Genomic DNA, 20,290 nt, shown 5'->3' with positions numbered 1-20,290 from the left:
GACATAGTCTTGACCAGTGCAGAATATTAAATATGAACATCTATGGAAATAAGGTGGTGGAGCTGCTCAGAGTCAACACTAAACACTGACTTTACATTTGTCTCAAAAATAGGTTAATGGAATTTATTTTCCTTGTGCTTTAAATTCTGTCTTGATAAATTACACTCTGGGCACATTAGATTCTGAAGTGCAATATCGCACATTCCTTTTAAATTAGGAGCAATGGATTGTCTAGACCTAGAAACATACTGAAATAAAGGATATAGAATGTGTTCCCAAATGATCTGCTCCCACTACAATGTATAAATCTAATTTACTGTAAGGAAACATCTTTATAGGACCCGGGACTCCCTGGCCATTAATAAAAGTCCTGGATTAGTCCTTTTTTTGCTTTGCTGAGTTATTACTGGTCAGGTTCTATTATAAGAACTATATTAGCGTCCTTGGCTCATTTACTTTTAATTATGACTTTTTTCATTTAAATGTTAACATGTACTTTAATCGAATAAAATGTAATGTACGCCAAGACGATTAATTCCGTGCAGCCGACAACCTAAGCAATGGATGAGGTTAACAGCACAGGTAAAGATGTTAAAGTTGCTATAATTATCTCCGTGGAAAATATTATGGGAAAGGAAATGTAACCTTGTTATCTGTAAATCACTAATGAACAATCGCCTTTTCTAGGAATAATACACTAAAGCCGCGTTATAGTTTACGTATTATAGCCACAACTCCCTGAATTTCTACTGAACTGAATTTAGATTATTATAAGGTTCGATAGTGGTCTCAGTGTGGTTCAGTAGACCCATGGGGTCCGGGTGTTGTGCTCGTAATATTTACGCTAGAATGCAACCATATTACCACTGAGTTTCCCAAGAAGAAATTGACCACAATTCATTGTAATATTACAATGTGTGATTTTTACATAGGACTGCTGATAAATCTTCTGTATTACTGCAGTGCAAAAACAATGCAGCCACAAATACTTTGATATTAAATTCAGCTGTGCTGAATGCAGTATGGATATGGATATGGATATATAGGTGCAGTATAGATGAATTTGTCAGTAAACGGTTTGCAATAAATTGCAATAGTGATACAGTGGCGGCAGGCAGGCATAATTTTGTCATTGAACTCAATGGCCGTGTAAAGCGTAGAGGATTTAGAGCATTGTGTTAGACAAATGGAACTCAAATATTTAGGGCAAAGCCACACGTGGCGGAATTCCTCTTGAATTCCGCAGCGGACACTCCGCAGCGTTAATCCGCAGCGGAGCCGTTTGTCCATTGACTTCCACTTTTATTTAGCAGTGTTCGTTTAGACGATGTGTAAAATTCCGCTGCGGAGCATAGGCTGCGGAGCGGAATTTGGTGTCCGCAGCATGCTAGGGCTGTTGCGGAGTTGTGGCGGACTGGTTGCGGACTCATGGCGGAATTTCTCCATTGACTTCAATGGAGATTCTAAATTCCGCAATGAAGTCCGCAGCTGTCATGCACATGTTATGTGTGCTGCGGATGCGTCTTGCTTTTTTGATATGACATTTCTTCATTCTGGCTGGACCTATGTATTTCTAGGTCTACAGCCAGACTGAGGAAGTCAATGGGGCTCCCGTAATTACGGGAGCGTTGCTAGGAGACATCAGTAAATAGTCACTGTCCAGGGTGCTGAAAGAGTTAAGCGATCGGCAGTAACTGTTTCTGCACCCAGGACAGTGACTACCGATCCCAATATACAGCAACCTGTCAAAAAAATAGAAGTTCATACTTACCGAGAACTCCCTGCTTCTGTTTCCAGTCCAGCTTCTCAGGATGACGTTTCAGTCTAAGTGACGGCTGCAGCCAATCACAGGCTGCAGCGGTCACATGGACTGCCGCGTCATCCAGGGAGGTCGGGCTGGATGCCGAAAGAGGGACGCATCACCAAGACAATGGCCGGTAAGTATGAAATTCTTTTACTTTCACTAGGGAAAGTGCTGTCCCTTCTCTCTATCCTGCACTGATAGGGAGAAGGGAAGTACTTTTACCGCAGTCCGCAGCAGCTAGTCCGCATCAATTTACTGCACATTTTGGGCAGATCCGCCGCAGAATCTGCAACGCAGATTCTGTGCGGCATTGATGCGGACAGTTGCGGAGGAAATCCGCCACGTGTGGCCATGCCCTTAGGCTATTTTCCGCTGTGGAGTGGCCTTAAATCCACAGCAAATTATATGTGTTACAGCCAGATCTTGCCACAGATTTGACCCAATGCATAGGAATGGATGAAATCCGCAGCAAATCTAGAGAAAAAATTCAGCAAGAGTCAGAGCATGAAAATATACAGCATGTCCCTAAATTTGCAGAGATTTTTTTCTGGAGCATGTTTGTGTGAGCATAGTCTTATAAAGGGATATTATAAAATTAATCATCATAGAACTTTGGACCTGAAAACTTAATTTAAATAAGTACCTCAACCCAAAGCTATTATGTAATATCATTACCCAAAGATTATATAATAATATATTATATATATGATGCATCAAGTAAACTAAATTATGTTACAGGGGTTATGCAGGATTCGAAAAATATGACTGATTTCTTCAAAAAATACCATAAGGCTGAGTTCACACGTCGCAGATTTTCAGAGCAGATTTTACACTTTGCGATTCAAAACGGTGAGATCTGCGTCAAAACTGCAACAAAATCTGCGACAAATCCGCAACGTGTGAACTCAGCCTAAGGCTGGGTTCACACAGAGTTTTTTTACAGGAGGATAATCTGCCTCAAAATTCCGTTTGGAATTTTGAGCCAGATTTTCCTCTGCCTGCACGACGTTTTTCGTGGCGATTTTCACTGCATTTTTCGCCCGCAGCCATTGAGCGCCACACGCATAAAACGCCGCAAATTACGCTTTCTCTGCCTCCCATTGATGTCAATGGGAGGTCAGAGGTGTAAACGTCCGAAGATAGGGCATGTCCCTTCTTTTTCCCATGAGCCGTTTTTTGCGCTCGCGGGAAAAAACACCTTCGCCTCCCATTGAAATCAATGGGAGCCATTTTCGGCAGTTTTTTGGCGCGTTTTGCAACGTGTTTTCCGCGTCAAAAAACTAATCAAAAAACTCTGTGTGATCCCAGCCTAAAGGAACTGGGCAGCAATACCAGTCACGAACTGTGGACATGTGTGGTGCTGTTTCTGGAAGCAAGCAGCCATGTTTTTCTAATCTTGTACAACCCCTTTAAAGAAGACAACAAATAATACATTTGCTGTTAGGTCTGAACATAATATTGAGTGTGAAGAAAAGGATATGTACAAAAAACATTTTCTTTGGTACGCATATACTAACCTCTCCCGCAGTAACGTGTACTGAGGCTGGCGGAGGCAGTGTTTACTCAGGTTAATCAGACGTCGCATCTGGCGTTGAGACTTGGACAATAGCTGCTTGAAACCCGCCCTTAGCTGTTCATAGCGCCGGGTGAGGTGGAGGTCTGTGTTCCAAAGTCTTGAAATAGTTGAGATGTTGAGGAAACGGTCTGTAGGCAAACTCTTCAGAAAAGCCCGGAACTCTGCTGTGAAGATAGTAATTATTTATAGAGAAGTCAAGGCAAATATTCAGCAAGCATACTTATTAGTTTCGTTTTATCGATACAACTGCTTTTGAGCCAAGTTGAAGAATTAGAGGGGGTTGTCTCATGGAGACACCCCCTTTTCAAATTGAAACCGGCCTGGCGATGAGTTGATTTCTGTGGTTGTGCCTTCGGGAATCTCAACCATCAGGTTATTACCAGGGGAAGCTGCTAATGGTCATAAATGTTATTGCAATGTAATAAGACACAGACAAGCCCGTTAAACAAGACTGAGACCCACGCTTTGTCAGCCACTTTCCACTCTAGGGTCCCAAGTGGGGTTATCGTGCGGGGGTCCCACAGCGGTTATCGTTATAATACAAAACCCTTACTTTAATATTATAAATAGATTGATGCTAGGGGGTTCTGAAGCCGCACCTGCAATGCTCAGCTTCAACCTCATTCACTTGAATGGGGCTGAGCTGCAATACCAGACACTACCCATTGACAAGAGTGGCGCTGTTTCTGGGAAAAAAAATAGACCCTATTTTCTCATCTCACACAACCCCTTTAAATTCCCTGTGGTGACCTAGAGGCTAGAAGTCGGCTCAAGCTCTAGAAAGTTACTGGAAATACAGTTCTCCAATATTGTATCTGAAGTGCCCTAAAAGCTGATGTAAACAATACAGTATATCGTTACTTTTGAGCAGGATTTTGCAGATCTATATATATATATATATATATACAGATGTCGCCATCTTTATCTTGACTTTTAACGCATTACATATAGAGTGTCAAGGAACTTTAACTTGACTTTTTCAATGGCTTTTCAATGGCTTTTGCTGTGTGATAGCACGCTACAGCAAGTTATCAGAGTCAAGATAAACTTGGCTACATCTGTATATAAATGTATATATATATATATATATATATATATATATATATATATATATATATATATAAAGTTTGAAGCAACTTTATAAATACATTGCATTACTTATTTTGCTGTGGTCACAGTTTGTATTATATAGCATGGCTGTTAAAGGGGTTGTCCAGTGCCTAAAAATAGATGACCTATCCTCAGGATAGGCCATCAATAGCTGTTTCCCAAGACGCCCACCGATCAGCTGTTTTAAAGCGGGTGCTTGCTCTCTGTGAATCGTTGACACGGATGTAGCGTTGATTCACAGATATTGCAGCCTTCTTTTACCATTGAAGTGACTAGGCAAAGAAGGCTGCAATATCTGTGAATTGCCGCTACATCAGCTATTGATGGCCTATCCTGAGGATAGGCCATCAATTTTTAGGGACTGGACCACCCCTTTAACACATTTGGAAATAGTCAACAAGCTTGTCAACAGATATACTCCTGATCTCCTATAGTGCAGTGGGGCAGCTTTTTCTAGATGTAAACTAAAAAATGTTGTTAAAAGGTGAACAGAGATGTTCAGGGAATCCGGCACCAGACAGACTACTTTAAGATTAAACATTTGTTAGATGATCTGTCTAAATCGCTCCAGTTTGGGCTTTAATTTAAAGCTTGTGCGTTATGCAAATTAAAATAAGAGGCATCATGTGGTCGCGATAATAGCCTAAAGTGTTCAAGAAAGGATGTCTAATAGATGCTGTTTCTTAACAGCGACTGTCTTCTTGTTGCGCATAATAGCAAAAATCCTTACAAAATTCATGGTTCACCGGGACTGGTGCACCTGTTGTCTTGGTGTGAGGATTCTTACGCTCCTCTCACTGCTCTGGCTTATAATGACAGATAGAAAGATTAGCCGGCTAATAAAAGGAAATGGTCAGTTAATGTGAAGTAAGGAAATGAACAGATGAGTTTTACGTCCTATTCAGTTCTTCATTGTGGCAGGTTTCCTTTACTCCTTTAAGTATATGTGTCACTTGTACAAAGTGAAAGCATCCATTGTGTACGCTTGTGTGAATTGACTTTTGGATATAGGATGGCCCTACTAAATGACCCTAAGTAGAGAACTATAAAACCCTTAAATTAATACACTAACATGTTATTTTGTGTGCCGAATGGCAACAGCTTTCCTTAAAGGGATTGTCCAATAATTCAAAGTTTCCCAATTTTCCAATATACATTCTGTATTTATTCCTCATGGCTTTCAAGATCTCTGCGTGTAGTAAATTAGTAGGAACATTTATTATTTACTTCCAGTGGATAAATTGTGTCCATGGTCATGTGATGGACACACAGGTGAATGTCTCGTTACTATTGCAGTATGTGCATCAGAGCTGCGTCTTCTAATGATCCCAGCACCTGTGTGTCCATCACATGATCATGGACAGAATTTTATCCACTGGAAATAAAACAAGGAATGTTCATACTGAATAACAACAAGCAGAGATATTGAAAACCGTAACGAATTAAGGGAATCTGTCACCAGAAATTGGCCTATCAAAACATCAGCACAGTAATATAATGTAGCCTCACCTGAATATAATGCTGTGTTAATTTTTCAGCTTTATTCTTCATATGTGAATAAGGTTTTAAGAGCAACGAGGACGTCACCGTTTCTTCAAATTGCTCTACCTTCTATCCCCAGTCCGTCCCTCCCTCCGTTCCCTGATTGACAGGACCAGGCAGTGTAGGAGTCGTGATCACGCCTGGCCCCGTATTCTTCTGAACGTGCCAGGTGCTGTACTGCGCATGTGCTGATTCCGAATCCAAGGCGCGGGTGCGTTCAGGAGAATACGGGGCCAGGCGTAATCACGTCTTCTACACTGCCTGGCCCTGTCAATCAAAGAAGGAAGGGACGGACTGGGGATAGAAGGTAGAGTGGTTTGGAGCAACGGTGACATGCTCGTTGCGCCAAAAAGCTCATTTGAATATGAAGAATAATCGTTGCTGCAACGCAGCCACGTATCTGAAAAATGAGGACAGTGTTATATTCAGGTGAGGATATATTATGTTACTGTGCTGCTGCTTTGATAGGCAAATTTCTGGTGACAGACTCACTTTAATACAGAAAGTATATTGGAAAATTGTAAAACTTTTATTTATACAAAAATAACATCTATTTGCTGAAACCGGACAACCGCTTTAAGATTAGAACAATCCAAAAGTTTGGCATGAGTGGATACCAGAAGATCCTCCAACTACACAGCCTACAGGATTTATCCAAAAAGCAATCAAGAGCAGCTCTCGCTGACCTTCCTTTCTAGCAGATCCAGTGGCAACAACACATAGACCTCTTTTTGAAATATCAAAAACTTGTAGTTTTATTCACCACCACATGTGAACACGCGAGGTTTCGGCTCAACAATGATCCTTTTTCAACATGTGCATATCACATGATGTACCCTTTACCACGTCCTTCAGACGGGATACTTCCAAAGCTCAGCCTTCTTACCACCATGAGGTTAAAAAGTTTCTGTTAGTGAAGATTATTCCACTATAACTGCAACTTCCACCTGAAACCTCAACCACAATATTATAGATGTGACCGTTTATAAACAGGCCCAGATATCTGTTACTGAACTTAATGAAACTTTTTTACGCTATTGTCCCACGAACATCTCACAAAGTGGGCAGGGCTTATACAAATTTATATAAAAGTGAGAACTCCTCGGGTGTTTTGTGGGCATTCCTGACAGATCTGGGCGGAGCTTAAAAGTGGCCCAGGAATGGGGATGCAATTATTGAGAGGTGTGACTAGATTCCATGTCACCAATCATATTAATTCAAACTATAAATAGCTCAGAAACAGTGGCGACCATTCTTCAGCAACCACAAGGGAAAAAAAACGGGGCCAATGAATTGACTTCCCCTTAGGCTTAGATGATGCTAACATATAGCATAGTTCCTACAAAATGTTACATGTAACAATATTTACAAAGGAGGAGAGAAGATACATAAATTATAGATACAATATTACCCCTAGTCATCTCCAAAAACATCCTGATAGGTTAATTGGCTTCCTATGAAACTTTCCCTAGTGTGTCTGAGATGGAAACTACATTGTGAGCCGCATTGGGGACAGGGACTGACATGAGTGATGACAATCTGTGCACAGAATATGTTGGCGCTATACACGAAAAAAGAATAAAGCAATAACTTTCACTTGTTCTGTAGGCCAGCATCACTTTTGTAATATACCGGTTACAATAATTACAGTAGAATGTTATTAATAATAATAATAATACTAATAATAATAATAATGTGTTTCCTAGTAATAACAATCCTGGCATAAGACAGGTCTACTCTCTTTGAATATAAGTCTTCTGCTCCTCGGGGCAGCATAATTTTTTTTAATAAGGTAGTGGTCTCATTTCTTTTTAAGGGAGAACCCTCGGGGACATCATGGTAAATTGTCGACCTGCAACTGTTTAAATAAGTTTCCCCAGAAAATAAACTAAAGGCTCTTTTACACCGGCCAATTATCAGGTGAACGAGCGTTCGCTCATTCCCAATCATTGCCCTGTGTAAACAAGGCAACAATCGGCTAATAAACAGCAAAAGCTCGTTCATCAGCTGATTGTATCGTTTATGCAGTATGAAATATTACTGTTGTCAGCAACACATCTCCCTTTGTAAACAGGGAGATGCACTGCCGACATGATTGAAATCTATGGGGACGAGCGATTGTAGTAATGCATGCTTGTGAAAGGAGCAAACGAGTGGCGATCAATGAGCTGCCTTGTTGACCAGCGCTCGTTTACACGACCTGTGTGGGGCCTGGTAAGAGGACCTTTAGTCACCTTAACCATGTCTTCAGGCAGGCGGGAGGTATGATAAGACATAGGTTTAGCAACTTATAACCTTCTATACAAAGTGTCCCAAACAGCATCTACACGTCCGAAGCCTTTCCCAAACTGTAGCTGTCAACTGTCTCCTCGGCATCCCTACTATTTGAGGAACATCAGCATGCTACAGTTACTTTAGCAACGATGTCCACATTATTAACGGGACAGATGCTAAATACAGAACCTGTCAGATGCTCTGGGCCCTTTTGCTGAACAACAATAATCACTGTTGGAGATAGGTTCTCCCCGGAGAGCTTCACAGACATAATGCAAACTTGCTTAAAAGAAAATAATGTAAACCCACATTGCTTAGTTCTCCATTTAAAGTATTGCTTTCAAGGACAAACTCCAAACTAAAACAACGCTCAGCTATCGGGTACTACAATCTAAAAAGACATAACCCTCCAAAATTAAAATACCATCAGTAAAAGTGAGCCATTAAAGGGCTTGTCCACTACCGGACGAATGATGACCTCTCCACTGGATAGGTCATCATTATATCATTGGTGCAGGTCCGACATCCAGACCCCGCACCGACCAGCTGCTTCGGTTTCCTGCGGGCACCAGATGTCATTGCACAGTATGCAATGTACGAAGCCGGAAGCAGTTGGATTACATAGCGGCAACTGCCGAACTGCAGCTCTGCTCCTTGTCACTTGAATAGGAGCAGAGCTGTGGTATTCCATGACCGGATCCAACAGCTTCCGGCATGGACGTCCGGGGCCTGGAGGCAGCTGGTGTCGGACTGGTGTCGGACCCCCAATATGTACTGATGACCTATCTGGTGGATAGGTCATGAAGTTGTCCGGTAGTAGAAAACCCCTTTAAGTTAACCTATCCTAACAAATTATTACAATTCTGTTTAGTTATTTCTTAGCTATGTGTTTCTGAAAAAGATCAGTGACAACTAATATGGTCATCACAACAGCTCCTCAGCTCCTACGGGGTAGTCACCCATCTTTCGCAGATTACAGAATGGCCAAAAGTTATGCACTAATATATTGCCCACATATACAATATAGTAGATGTACCATTCAGGAGTCCGGGGATGCTTATATCAATGGTATCAGTAAAATGTAAACGGGTTGTATGAAATAAAAAAAAAAAACATGACTTCTTTTGGAAAGGCATTATATTTACTTTAAATCACTGAAAAATGCCATACTTACTGATACAAGGCTGGTTCAAACACCAGATCCCAGCAGGATGCAGGCAAGCCAAAATGCTACATAGAGGAAGATTGCCCAGGTTAAAAATACTGATCCACTCTGACGCCTACTATTCATGAGGGAGGTGGCTGCTTAGTATTATCATTGACACAGAAAAGGTCACTATAAGTGTGCCAGTCACACGGTTACATGTAGTACACCATGCTGGCTTACAGCATATGAGTTACGCTCATACTATTAGATCAAGCGGTGTGCCAATGACCTTTTAAGTGTACCACACTGAATGCTGACAGACTATTCTCCCCCAAAATTACAAGAACTTGCTGCATCCTGAAAAAATATCCATGATAAACTTGACGTATTAGCTGATATTTTGGCCAAAATACGCATGCTCGCAACCCACGTCAAGGGTCCTCATCATCTTGCAACATGCAGCCTGGCCTTTTGATGTTGGGCGAAAATGAGGTGTCAATACTTTATGTAGTAAACTTAGACGGTGCTGATGTATTAATATGGACATAACCAATAGGCTGTAAGCCAGCATGGTGCGCTACACGTAACGGTACGACTGGCACCCTTATAGAAGATATCACCAAAAAAACATATTGATCCGCTCACCACACATGAGGATCTGGATACCACATCAATTTCGAATCGGCGCTTCGAACAAGGGTTCTACGCTGGAGGTAGATGAGGATTCAAGACAGTAGAGAATTGTCCGGCACACAATGCAGATAAAATCAATACTGCTTTATTTCTAACAAATGAAAAACAAATAAATAAAATTCCCAGGTGAAGAACGCTTGTGCGTTTTGAACCATTCGGTTCTTACTCATAGCTGATGTGCAATGCTAATACTAAGCAGCCACCCCCCTCATGAATGATAGGTGTGAGAGTGGATGTTCACCAGTATTTTTGCACCTGTGCAATTTCCCTGCATTGTGGCTTGTCTGCATCCTACTGGGAACTGGTGTTTGAACCTGCCCCTGTATCAATAAGTATTGCCTTTTTCAATGATATTAAACATGACTGCTTTCTTTCAGAAATAGTGCCATGCATGTCTGTGGTCTGTGTCTGGTATTGTAGCTCAGTTCCATTCACTTGAATGAGGCTAAGCTGCAATACTAGGTATACAGCCCACAAACAAGAGTGGCGCTTCTGGGAGGAAACAGACATGCTGGTTTTATTTTAACTTATTAAAGTTTTTGAAGGTTTTGAAGAATATAATACCGACCTATACTGTATATCCTCCATCATGATTCTGCTCCATGGAACCTATGTGATGGAAACACTGACTGCAGTTTAACATGTCGTCCTTAGGATATCACATGCATGTGTTCACTTGATATTTGGCTCAGGGCAACTGCGCAGTCAAGTGATCTTATGGATGTGATATTTTAGGGAGACATCAAGTGTTCACAGTGGGCAATGGGTGCACATGGGGAGTATATAGGTAAATTGTTTTATTTAAAAAAAAAAAAAAAAAAAAGTACTCCTAGAAAACCACTTTAAAATAAGAAAACACAGCACTGTTCTCCTTTTGCCCACACAAATATACAAGAAAAGGGGGCCAGTCCGGGGTCAAAACCACTCTCTGTTAACCCCTAGTTGACTGGCTCCTTGACAACTCTTTTACAGAAAGATTGTCATGGAATGGGTCACATGATGCCTTTTGTCCCTTCAGCAGTAAGGGACAAGATGCTGATTGGTAATCCAGAGGGTTGTTTTGGGGGTGCAATGGCACCCAGTAGCTTGTTATTAGGGAATCTAATAAATGCCCTATTATAAAGAGATCTATCTTGTAACATACTCGCTTTGAAGCTGACAGATACATTAAACCGGTTGAGTTCTCTTTAACTTCATTTTCATTATCTTTTATTTCTTTACACCAGAAATAACAGGAAAGATGATACATTGGACTAAAAAATGAAGACAAGACACAGGCTTATACTATGTAATTAGCAAGTAGTCATTTTCTGGCATTTGTGGACCAATTACCTATTGTAAATATGGACAATATTCTGAAATGTTTCATATGCTGAGTATAATCCCCTCACATAATTTCACTTTCATGTTGAAAAATGTAAATATGGAGGTCCTTAGAACTGTATCTTTTCCTGCTCTATGGCGTAAATGTTGTGTGACAATTTTAATGTTGTCACCAATCTGATCACCACTTCAGACCTTTGTCAGGAAATTTGTCAACTTAATTTTCTAGTCTAAGCTTTGTCGCAAACAATTTAGAACTCACATGTATCATATCCGAATGCCGCCCCACTGAGCTTAGAAAATCTCGAATGTCGCATATACAGCTACATATATTGTTTTTGACAAGTTTGGTATTTTGGTAGAAACAAATTCACACAGCAATTTCTAACTGGGGAATTTAAATGAAAGTATATGTCTCCAATTTTATGCTCCAGTGGACCATTGCCTTGTATGTAAAATATAAAGAGGCATACTCACAAAGCAGCCTTATGCCCGTATCCTACTCTGCTGAGCTTATTAATCAAACAGTGCAATATTTTTAGATGTTTGTAAAATACCCCCTGGAAGAGCATAAAAGGACGGTTTCAATGTTTGCCTGTTGTCGTGTGAATCATAATTCCCTTTGGTAAATATATAAAGTTTATCCAAATGAATTTGACAGTAATTGAAACACTTGCAAAATGAATCAGAGAAATATATACAGTGTTTAGTTGTTTTCATCAATTATCAAGTGCAATTGTTTGAAGATAAAGGTGCATAGTCATAAAAGGTTCTCATAAGTATCATCTGTTTGTATGAAGCTGATTTACTGCTGTCTAGAGACTCATCCGTTTGCTTAACGACAAATTAAAGGGACCCTAAACTTATATACTATCTCGTCTCCAGGTGCTGAGTAGCTGAGTACAATCTATTGTTCTCTGTTATCAGGCTGGGAGAGACTGAATGTAGGGATTACTGAGGAGTAGTAAGGAAAAATACATGCCCCTCCCCCAATGAACTTTTTTTTCTTATAGAGGAGTAACTTCAAGCTCCTGAGCCCCGATGCAAAATATTTTACAGAGCCCCTCAACTATCAGGTGTCATAGTACTGATATCCTCATATGGAACGGAGGGACATTTAGTGCCCCCTCAACACAAGAGCTCCGCTCAGCTCTATGGCCCTGGTGCAACATCTGTACCCACTATGTTTATTTGTCATATCTCCAAATCTTCCCATATACAGTCAGTTGCCAATTTATTAGATACACCTGTACACCTATATATTAATGCAAATATCCAATCAATCAATCAATCAATCAATCAATCAACAATCAATCAATCAGCATCTCAATATCAATCCCCCCCCCCCAATATGGTAGGGGTGCTCAAGATATGCCACCACCGGGCCAATTGTACATACATGATGCATGGGTAAAAGTTTTGTTTATTGTTCACATCAGACACCAGAATCAACTTCTGGTATTTAAGAACAGCAAGTTGAGGGTATGGTGGTCCCAGGTTCACCCAACCATGTAGATAGATGGGTAAAAAATACATAAATTCATGGATCCATTGTACCTTGTGTCAGTGGTTCAGAATGGTGGTGATGTGATGGTGTGGATAATGTTTACTTATTACTTATTACACCCTTTAAAATTAATTGTCCATCAGGATAATGCCCGGCGTTCCACAGCACACAACATCTCATGCTGTATCCATGCACATCACATTGAGTTCATTGTACTCCAATGGTGTGAACAGTCACCACCAGATCTCAATCCAATGGAGCAACTTTGGGATGTGATAGAGAAAGAGATTTTTAGCTTGAATGTGCAGCTACCATGTAAAACTATTATATCAAAATGGGCCAGAATCTCTATAGAACATTTCCAGCTCCTTATTGTATCTATCACATGAAGAATTCAGTTTAACTTGACACCAAGGGGAGTCCTATCAGAACAAGAAAGGTGGACTTTAGATATTACCAGCTCATCCTATAACCTGTATTTGTACAGTCTGTTGACTTAAAGAGGCTCTGTCACCAAATTATAAGTGCCCTATCTCCTACATAATCTGATCACGCTGTAATGTAGATAACAGCAGTGGTTTTTATTTTGAAAAACGATCATTTTTGAGCAAGTTATGAGCAATTTTAGATTTAGTTTCTTAATGCCCAACTGGGTGTGTTTTTACTTTTGACCAAGTGGGTGTTGTAAAGAAGTGTATGAGGCTGACCAATCAGTGACCAATCAGCCTCATACACTTCTCTTTGTTCCAGCCCAGCATGATCCACAGCCCAGTGAGATTGTGCAGTGAAAGAAGCTGGGCTGGAACAATGAAAAGTGTATGACACTGATTGGTCAGCCTCATACACTTCTTTACAACACCCACTTGGTCAAAAGTAAAAACACACCCAGTTGGGCATTAAGAAACTAAATCTAAAATTGTTTATAACTTGCTAAAAAATGATCGTTTTTCAAAATAAAAACCACGGTTGTTATCTACATTACAGCGCTGATAAGATTATGTAGGAGATAGGGCACTTATAATCTGGTGACAGAGCCTCTTTAAGGTTCATTAATACCCACAAACTGGAGGAAATGCAAGATGCTTCAGGTAAAGTTGACAACCTGAATGTGGACCTTCCCTTTGGAGCTCATTTAAATAATGGAAAAATGAATTAGAAGCGCAGCATCAGCACTGCCAGCTGGATACAGATGTTGTATATATGGGATATAAGGGTATGTTCACACAACAGCACACAAAACGTCTGAAAACAGCCCCTGATTTTCAGACGTTTTTTGAGCAACTCGCGTTTTTCGGCTCCAAAAACTTCCCAAGGCGTCCCATTGACGAGGCTGTAATTTTACTCGCCGTCTTTTGACAGCGACGCATAAAATGACAGGTTGTCGGCACAGTACATCGTAAAGCTCATTGTAAGTAATGGGCAGATGTTTGCCGACGTATTGGAGCCGTTTTTTCAGACGTAATTCGAGGCGTAAAACGCCTCCATTACGTCTGAAAATAGGTCTTGTGAACCCAGCCTAAGGGTATGTTCACACGGCAGCCTCCGTTATGGCTGAAATTATGGAGCTGTTTTCAGGAGAAAACAGCTCCGGAATTTCAGACGTAATGGCATGTGCAGGCGTTTTTCGCTGCGTCCACTACGGATGTAATTGGAGCTGTTTTTCCATTGTGTCAATGGAAAACGGCTCAAATTACGTCTCAAGAAGTGACATGCACTTCTTTGACGCGGGCGTCTTTTTTACGCGCCGTCTTTTGACAACTGCGTGTAAAAAAAATGACCGTCGGCACAGAACACCGTAAGACCCATTCAAATGAATGGGCAGATGTTTGCCGACGCTTTGGTGACGTATTTTCGGACGTAATTTGAGGTCAAAACGTCCGTAAATAGGGTGTGTGAACCCAGCCGGACAGTGAAGCTATTGTGATGGGGTCAGTACAAGAATGACAGTCATTACAGTGCCCATGGCCCTGCTGCTCTGCCTATGTAGTTGCCAGTCATCTTTATATATGTGGAAATTCTATTTCTAAACCATGAAGATCAGGATCAGCTTTTTTAAACTGTGCTGAGGTGCTTGACATCGTGGCAGGATACAGAAAAAAGTAAACAATCATCAATGAATAATTGTAACCATGAAAATAATAATAATAATAATAATAATAATAACAATAATAAAATAATAATAAAAATAATAAAAAAATATAAATAATAATAAATATTAAAAATAACAAACAATAATAATAAGAATGATAATAAATTATAATAATACATATTAATAATAACAATAATAATAATTAATTATAAACACTAATAAATACTAATAATAGTAAATAATAATAATAAGAATGATAATAAATTATAAATAATAATAATAAATAATATTAATAATAATAATAGAACACTCACTGTACTGGAATACCAGTACAATGAGTAATGATTTTTATTTAGCAACTTACCAGATTCCTCAAACTCTTTGTTCTGGCCAGTTGACTGCTCCTGCGTCTGCGTTAGGCTCTTCTCCAGGATGTGAATGTCTTCAGCTGGACAATTGCATTGTGGGTAGGCAGCATCACAGTGGCACCAGCATTCTCCTGCCTGGCACTCCATCCATCCTTGGGAGTTGCATGAAATGTAGGACAGCGCAGCTCTCACAAATCTAACTCGTAAATACTGAGGAAGCAGAGCCTGCAACCCTGGGGATAGAAGCACATATTCCCAATTAGTACCAAGATGCACAGACAATGAATTTACTGATGCCTTAAAGGCATACATCTCAATGTGGGTGCATTTATCTCTATATAACTGATGGGGCATTCATCTCCATATAAACCCTGCTGATATTATTTCTGCACTTCTCGGAGTAGTGGAAGAACTGGTCCCACAGCCATTGCTAATTAGCAGGCACACTAACTATTATTTATGGGCATCACCTATTAAAACCAGGTGCACTCTTTGTACCTATTTCCGTCAACATATAAGAGCAATGGAGAACTCAATAGCTTGTCTCCAATTGGCTGCAGCCCAGTAACTCCGGGTAATTACAGCAGTTTGAACATCAATGTCTGATCTAACAAAGCAACCCTGGGAATATGTCCTTGGTTCTATTTTAGGTATAAATAATAAATGCAAAAACTACAAGTTTTTTATTGGTAAACCTCCTTGCATACAATAAATTGGATGTGATTGTGCATTCATATCAGGTCCGCACTTGCCTGCAAGCAGCTCTCTGACAGATCTAAATTGTGCTGTGCCTATTTCCAAGTGCCCAGTGTCGGAGTGCGCACGTATAAAATAAACTCAGTGACTGAAAAAAACACAGAAACTTTTGAGGGTGCTGTGACTCATTTTAGGGACAGGTCTCTTACGGCCGGACTTCTGATTGAAGGCATGAGTAGCAATGCAAAAAGTTTCATTCTTTTTTTCAAGAAATCTTTTATGCTGTTTTTTATTTCTCAAGAGAGATCTATGTTCTGGCTCACAAACATTTATTTTTCTTTTTTTTTAACCAAAAATGCTCTATCAGGCCCCTTCCAAAAACAACTCACAATGCATGATAGGGGTCATCTACTATAGGTAATAAACATGCATTTGTGCCAGCCAGGTGAAATGTAAATTCCTTTATCTACAGGATTCATATACAGGGCTGGCCTTAGTGGTGTGCAAAGGGGGCTCCACCCATGGTCTGGCACCCAAGGCACCACCACTGATCTTAATATTAATCACAATAGTAGTATCATTTAGATTTTGTATTGCATTGTTATTAGATGACTTATTATCACTTATTAGATGGATCTAAATGTTGGTATTATTTGTGCACTGTATGGCAGTATTTGTTTAGCATTATGTGGCACTGCTATGTAGGCACAGTGCAGGATATTACTGTTGCAGTGTATGATGGTGGCAAAATTGTATCGCATTGTTAGTTAGGCAACTGTATAAAAGTATTATTTGGCCAATGTATAACACTGTAATTTGGGCACCATCGTGTATGATACCAAACTATGGCCACTATAGGGTATAGGTGTTTGAACGCTTTCTAATAATACACCATATGGGGGAGGTGTCAAGAGAAGGTCCTTCAAAGGAAATCATCAAACTGAAGTATGGCCATGCTTGCTTTACATTTATAGTAGTTTTCTATCTGAATACCTCCTTTTACAATTTTGATGAGACCAAGAAAACTGCAGAGGTTGACAGGTTATTTTATGACAGCCGGTTTCTGCTGTGCCATAGACAGAAGCGGAGGAATAACTTGAATCTCCTAGGCACCAATACAGATTCTGTAACAGGGTCCCGCACCATGTGCCATTTATAATACTGGTGTCTTCTTATGTGGAGAGAACTGCTATCCCTGCAAACCCTATAGGCATGCCCCTGGGCCGAATACAGACTACCTTAACAGGCCAGAAGTCTATTCCTGTCATTACGTGAAATTGCAGTAAATGTAAGTCCCTGAGATACAATTATACACTATGTAATCAAATGGGGAACCTAGACTTTAAAGGAGTTTACCGGTTTTATGAAAATAAATCCTTGTTAGACCATGTTCAGATGTGGCAGAATTTTTCCGCTGCAAATGTTGGTGCAGATTCGGGGCAATTATGCAACGAATCTGCACCAACATTTGCATATTTGACAGGTAATTCAGACGTTGCAGATATCACAGCGGACTTGCCACAGATTTCAGTTTTTGCATTGCAAAGGCTGAAATCTGCAGTGAAATTCCGCTTCTTCTCCGCAACATAATGAGCATGCTGCGGAGGGAAGATTTTGCACCGCATCCTAAATTCTGCACAGTTATTTTCTGCAACGTCTGAACTAAGTTTCCTAAAAATGTATAGAAACAAATGAAAAAAATGGCTGCTGCAGAATTCCACTGCGGACTGTCCACAGCAGAATTCAACAGCAATTCCATCATGTCTGAATGTGCCCTTACTGTTCAATGAAAAGTTCTGCAACTTTCTAAAATACTTAGTGTTTCAACTCCTCACTATTTTCAAGACCTTTGTTTGCTGTTAGTGAATGTGAATATTCTTTGTACTCAGAGGCAGAAAAACTGTACAGACCTATTAGTTCTCACAGCTGAGGGTTTACTACAATTGGCTGCTTTCTAGGCAATCATCTGTGAGCCGTGCCGTCTGGACTCCAAGCTGATGATGCATTTTCTCTACACTGTTACATTGTAGTAAACTGGACAGAAAAGAGACTTTTCTTTGTTGTCGTATTTATTTTGCTAAATGAGTACATTTGTTGTTGTACAGAGGTTAAACAGCGCCTCTCTTGTACATAGGCTGTGTCTGGCATTGCAGGTCAGCAACATTTAAGGGAAGGTGTTGAGCTGCAATACAGTTCTAATTGACTTGCCGAAGACAGAATTGAATGGAGCGGTGGTCGAGCATGCACAGTTAAGCTCCATTCCTTTGGGGCTCCCAGGAACGGCAAGGTAAGCCCTTTCTCGTGATCGGTGGGGGTCCCAACGGTCGGACCACCGTCGATCAGATATTTATCACCTATCCTGTGCATAGGTGATAAATAATGATTATAAGAAAATCCCTTTAAGCTTTATTAACATAAAATCCTATTACATATAGCTCCATCAGCCATACTCTAGGCCTCATGCACACGTCAGTATTCTGGTCAGTATTTTGCTTCAGTATTTGGAAGCCAAAACCAGAAGTGGGTCCAAAACACTGAAGAGGTGTGAATCTTTCCATTATAGGTTTTCTCTGTTTATGTTCCATTCCTGGTTTTGGCTTCCAAATACTGAAGCAAAATACTGACCAGAATACTGACGTGTGCATGAGGCCTAAAGCATGGCTCACAACCGTTCCATTTGTGATAGGACTGCACTGAAAAATGGGTCTTATTCAAATGTACCCCAAAATGGGCATTTCTGGGAAGGTTTTGTGGGTGCTCCTGGGCGGATCAGTGACAAGGCTTAAAATGTCTCATGGGTGTGGTATCAAATGTTGGGAGGTATGCTCTATAGTGCTATTTGTAAGTCAGAATAAATGTTTCCATACTATTAGGTTGAAATAAATGATTTTGATAGTATCCATGATATATACAAATGGTCCTGGATGCATAGTTGGTAACGGGACCAAAAATATATAATTTGCATTGCTCAACCCACTTTAGATTTATACACACAAACCTATAAGGCTTCGATTCTGTCAGGGGAAAGCGGGAAATCCTCGGCTAAACATAGTCATAATACGACTTAGTGAACAACACCTAATACTGACTGGCGGACTAACTTATTACAAGAACTGGACTTTATTCCCGGGTGTTACTAAATTTTCATTTACCTGCACCTGAATTTTATTAGGAAACTTCTGATATATCTCCATGTCAACTCTCATAAAACATCATCTTTTCCAGCACATTCTTATGTTCCTAGAATCTCATTACATGAAGAACAGTTTCCATGTTTTATGATGTTCTCTAGTCGAGCAGTAATTATGCTGTTGTTGGATATCCCGGTATTGATTTCAGCCCAGGTTTGTAATGGAATCTGTGTACATGATCATGCCTGGCTGTGACCTCTGGTTACATTTATGACAAATCTCCCTGGCCTGAGGTTTTACCAGCATCGAGATGAGTTTTTCAGGATTTGCTGTCCTCTGGTCATCAGAAGGTCTGTATAAAGTCCTCCTTATACTAGCAAGAACCATAAGGACGTAAACGTAGGAATAAAATTAACTGAGAAGAGTCATATAGAAATATATTTATAATGCTAGTCATATAGGATAATGCGTTTATCATGAAAAATTACAATAGGGACTGTCGAGTGGACTAATAATGATTGGGAAACTGTATGTCCAATAAGCCATAGGATCAAAACAGACGTTAGTGCATTACATTTAATTTTACTGCAATGGAGAAAGTAATGCTACGGGCTGATGAACTAGTGCACGCGTATACCTTGTCAACATATACAACACGCTGTGAGCATACAGCTGTGATTTAGGGGCAACTTCAGCCACACATGTGAATGTGATGTTACCCTAGACGATGCATTAGGATAGGTTCACACTACGTTTAGACATTAAGTTTGGCGTATATGCCGGGAAATTCTCCTGACTTATCTGTCTACCGCACCCATAGACTATTAGCCAAATACATACAACATGGCATACATTTGGCCGGTATACTTCAGCATACATTTTTTTCAACTGAATTAAGAAAGTGTTATAGACTAGGCACTAGGCTTTTTAATACAATTGTATGAAGAAAAAAACAAACTACACTGTGCTGTATACATTTATATAGATATAGGCAAATCTATAGGCATGCCTATCCTGATCTCATAGAATG

At 40.2% G+C, this 20,290-nt stretch overlaps 1 protein-coding gene and 1 long non-coding RNA gene across 3 annotated transcripts in view; one reads left to right on the top strand and one right to left on the bottom strand.

Moving 5' to 3' along the window:
* Positions 1-20,290, top strand: part of LOC142657109 (uncharacterized) — a 361,195-nt gene that overhangs the window by 75,813 nt on the left and 265,092 nt on the right. The gene's annotated exons all lie outside the window — the stretch shown is intronic.
* Positions 1-20,290, bottom strand: part of BRINP2 (BMP/retinoic acid inducible neural specific 2) — a 202,182-nt gene that overhangs the window by 17,642 nt on the left and 164,250 nt on the right. For both annotated transcript variants that reach the window (XM_075833084.1, XM_075833085.1), the window contains 2 exons: positions 15,430-15,666; positions 3,322-3,544 (listed from right to left, as the gene is read on the bottom strand). In XM_075833084.1, coding sequence (XP_075689199.1) covers positions 3,322-3,544; positions 15,430-15,666 — 460 coding nt within the window. The remainder of the gene's footprint in view (positions 1-3,321; positions 3,545-15,429; positions 15,667-20,290) is intronic.

The sequence above is a fragment of the Rhinoderma darwinii genome, chromosome 7 (genome assembly GCF_050947455.1).
Source record: "Rhinoderma darwinii isolate aRhiDar2 chromosome 7, aRhiDar2.hap1, whole genome shotgun sequence".
Classification (NCBI taxonomy): domain Eukaryota; kingdom Metazoa; phylum Chordata; class Amphibia; order Anura; family Rhinodermatidae; genus Rhinoderma; species Rhinoderma darwinii.
Note: the sequence above shows the minus strand (reverse complement) of the source record. Positions and strands in the feature narration are given on the sequence as shown.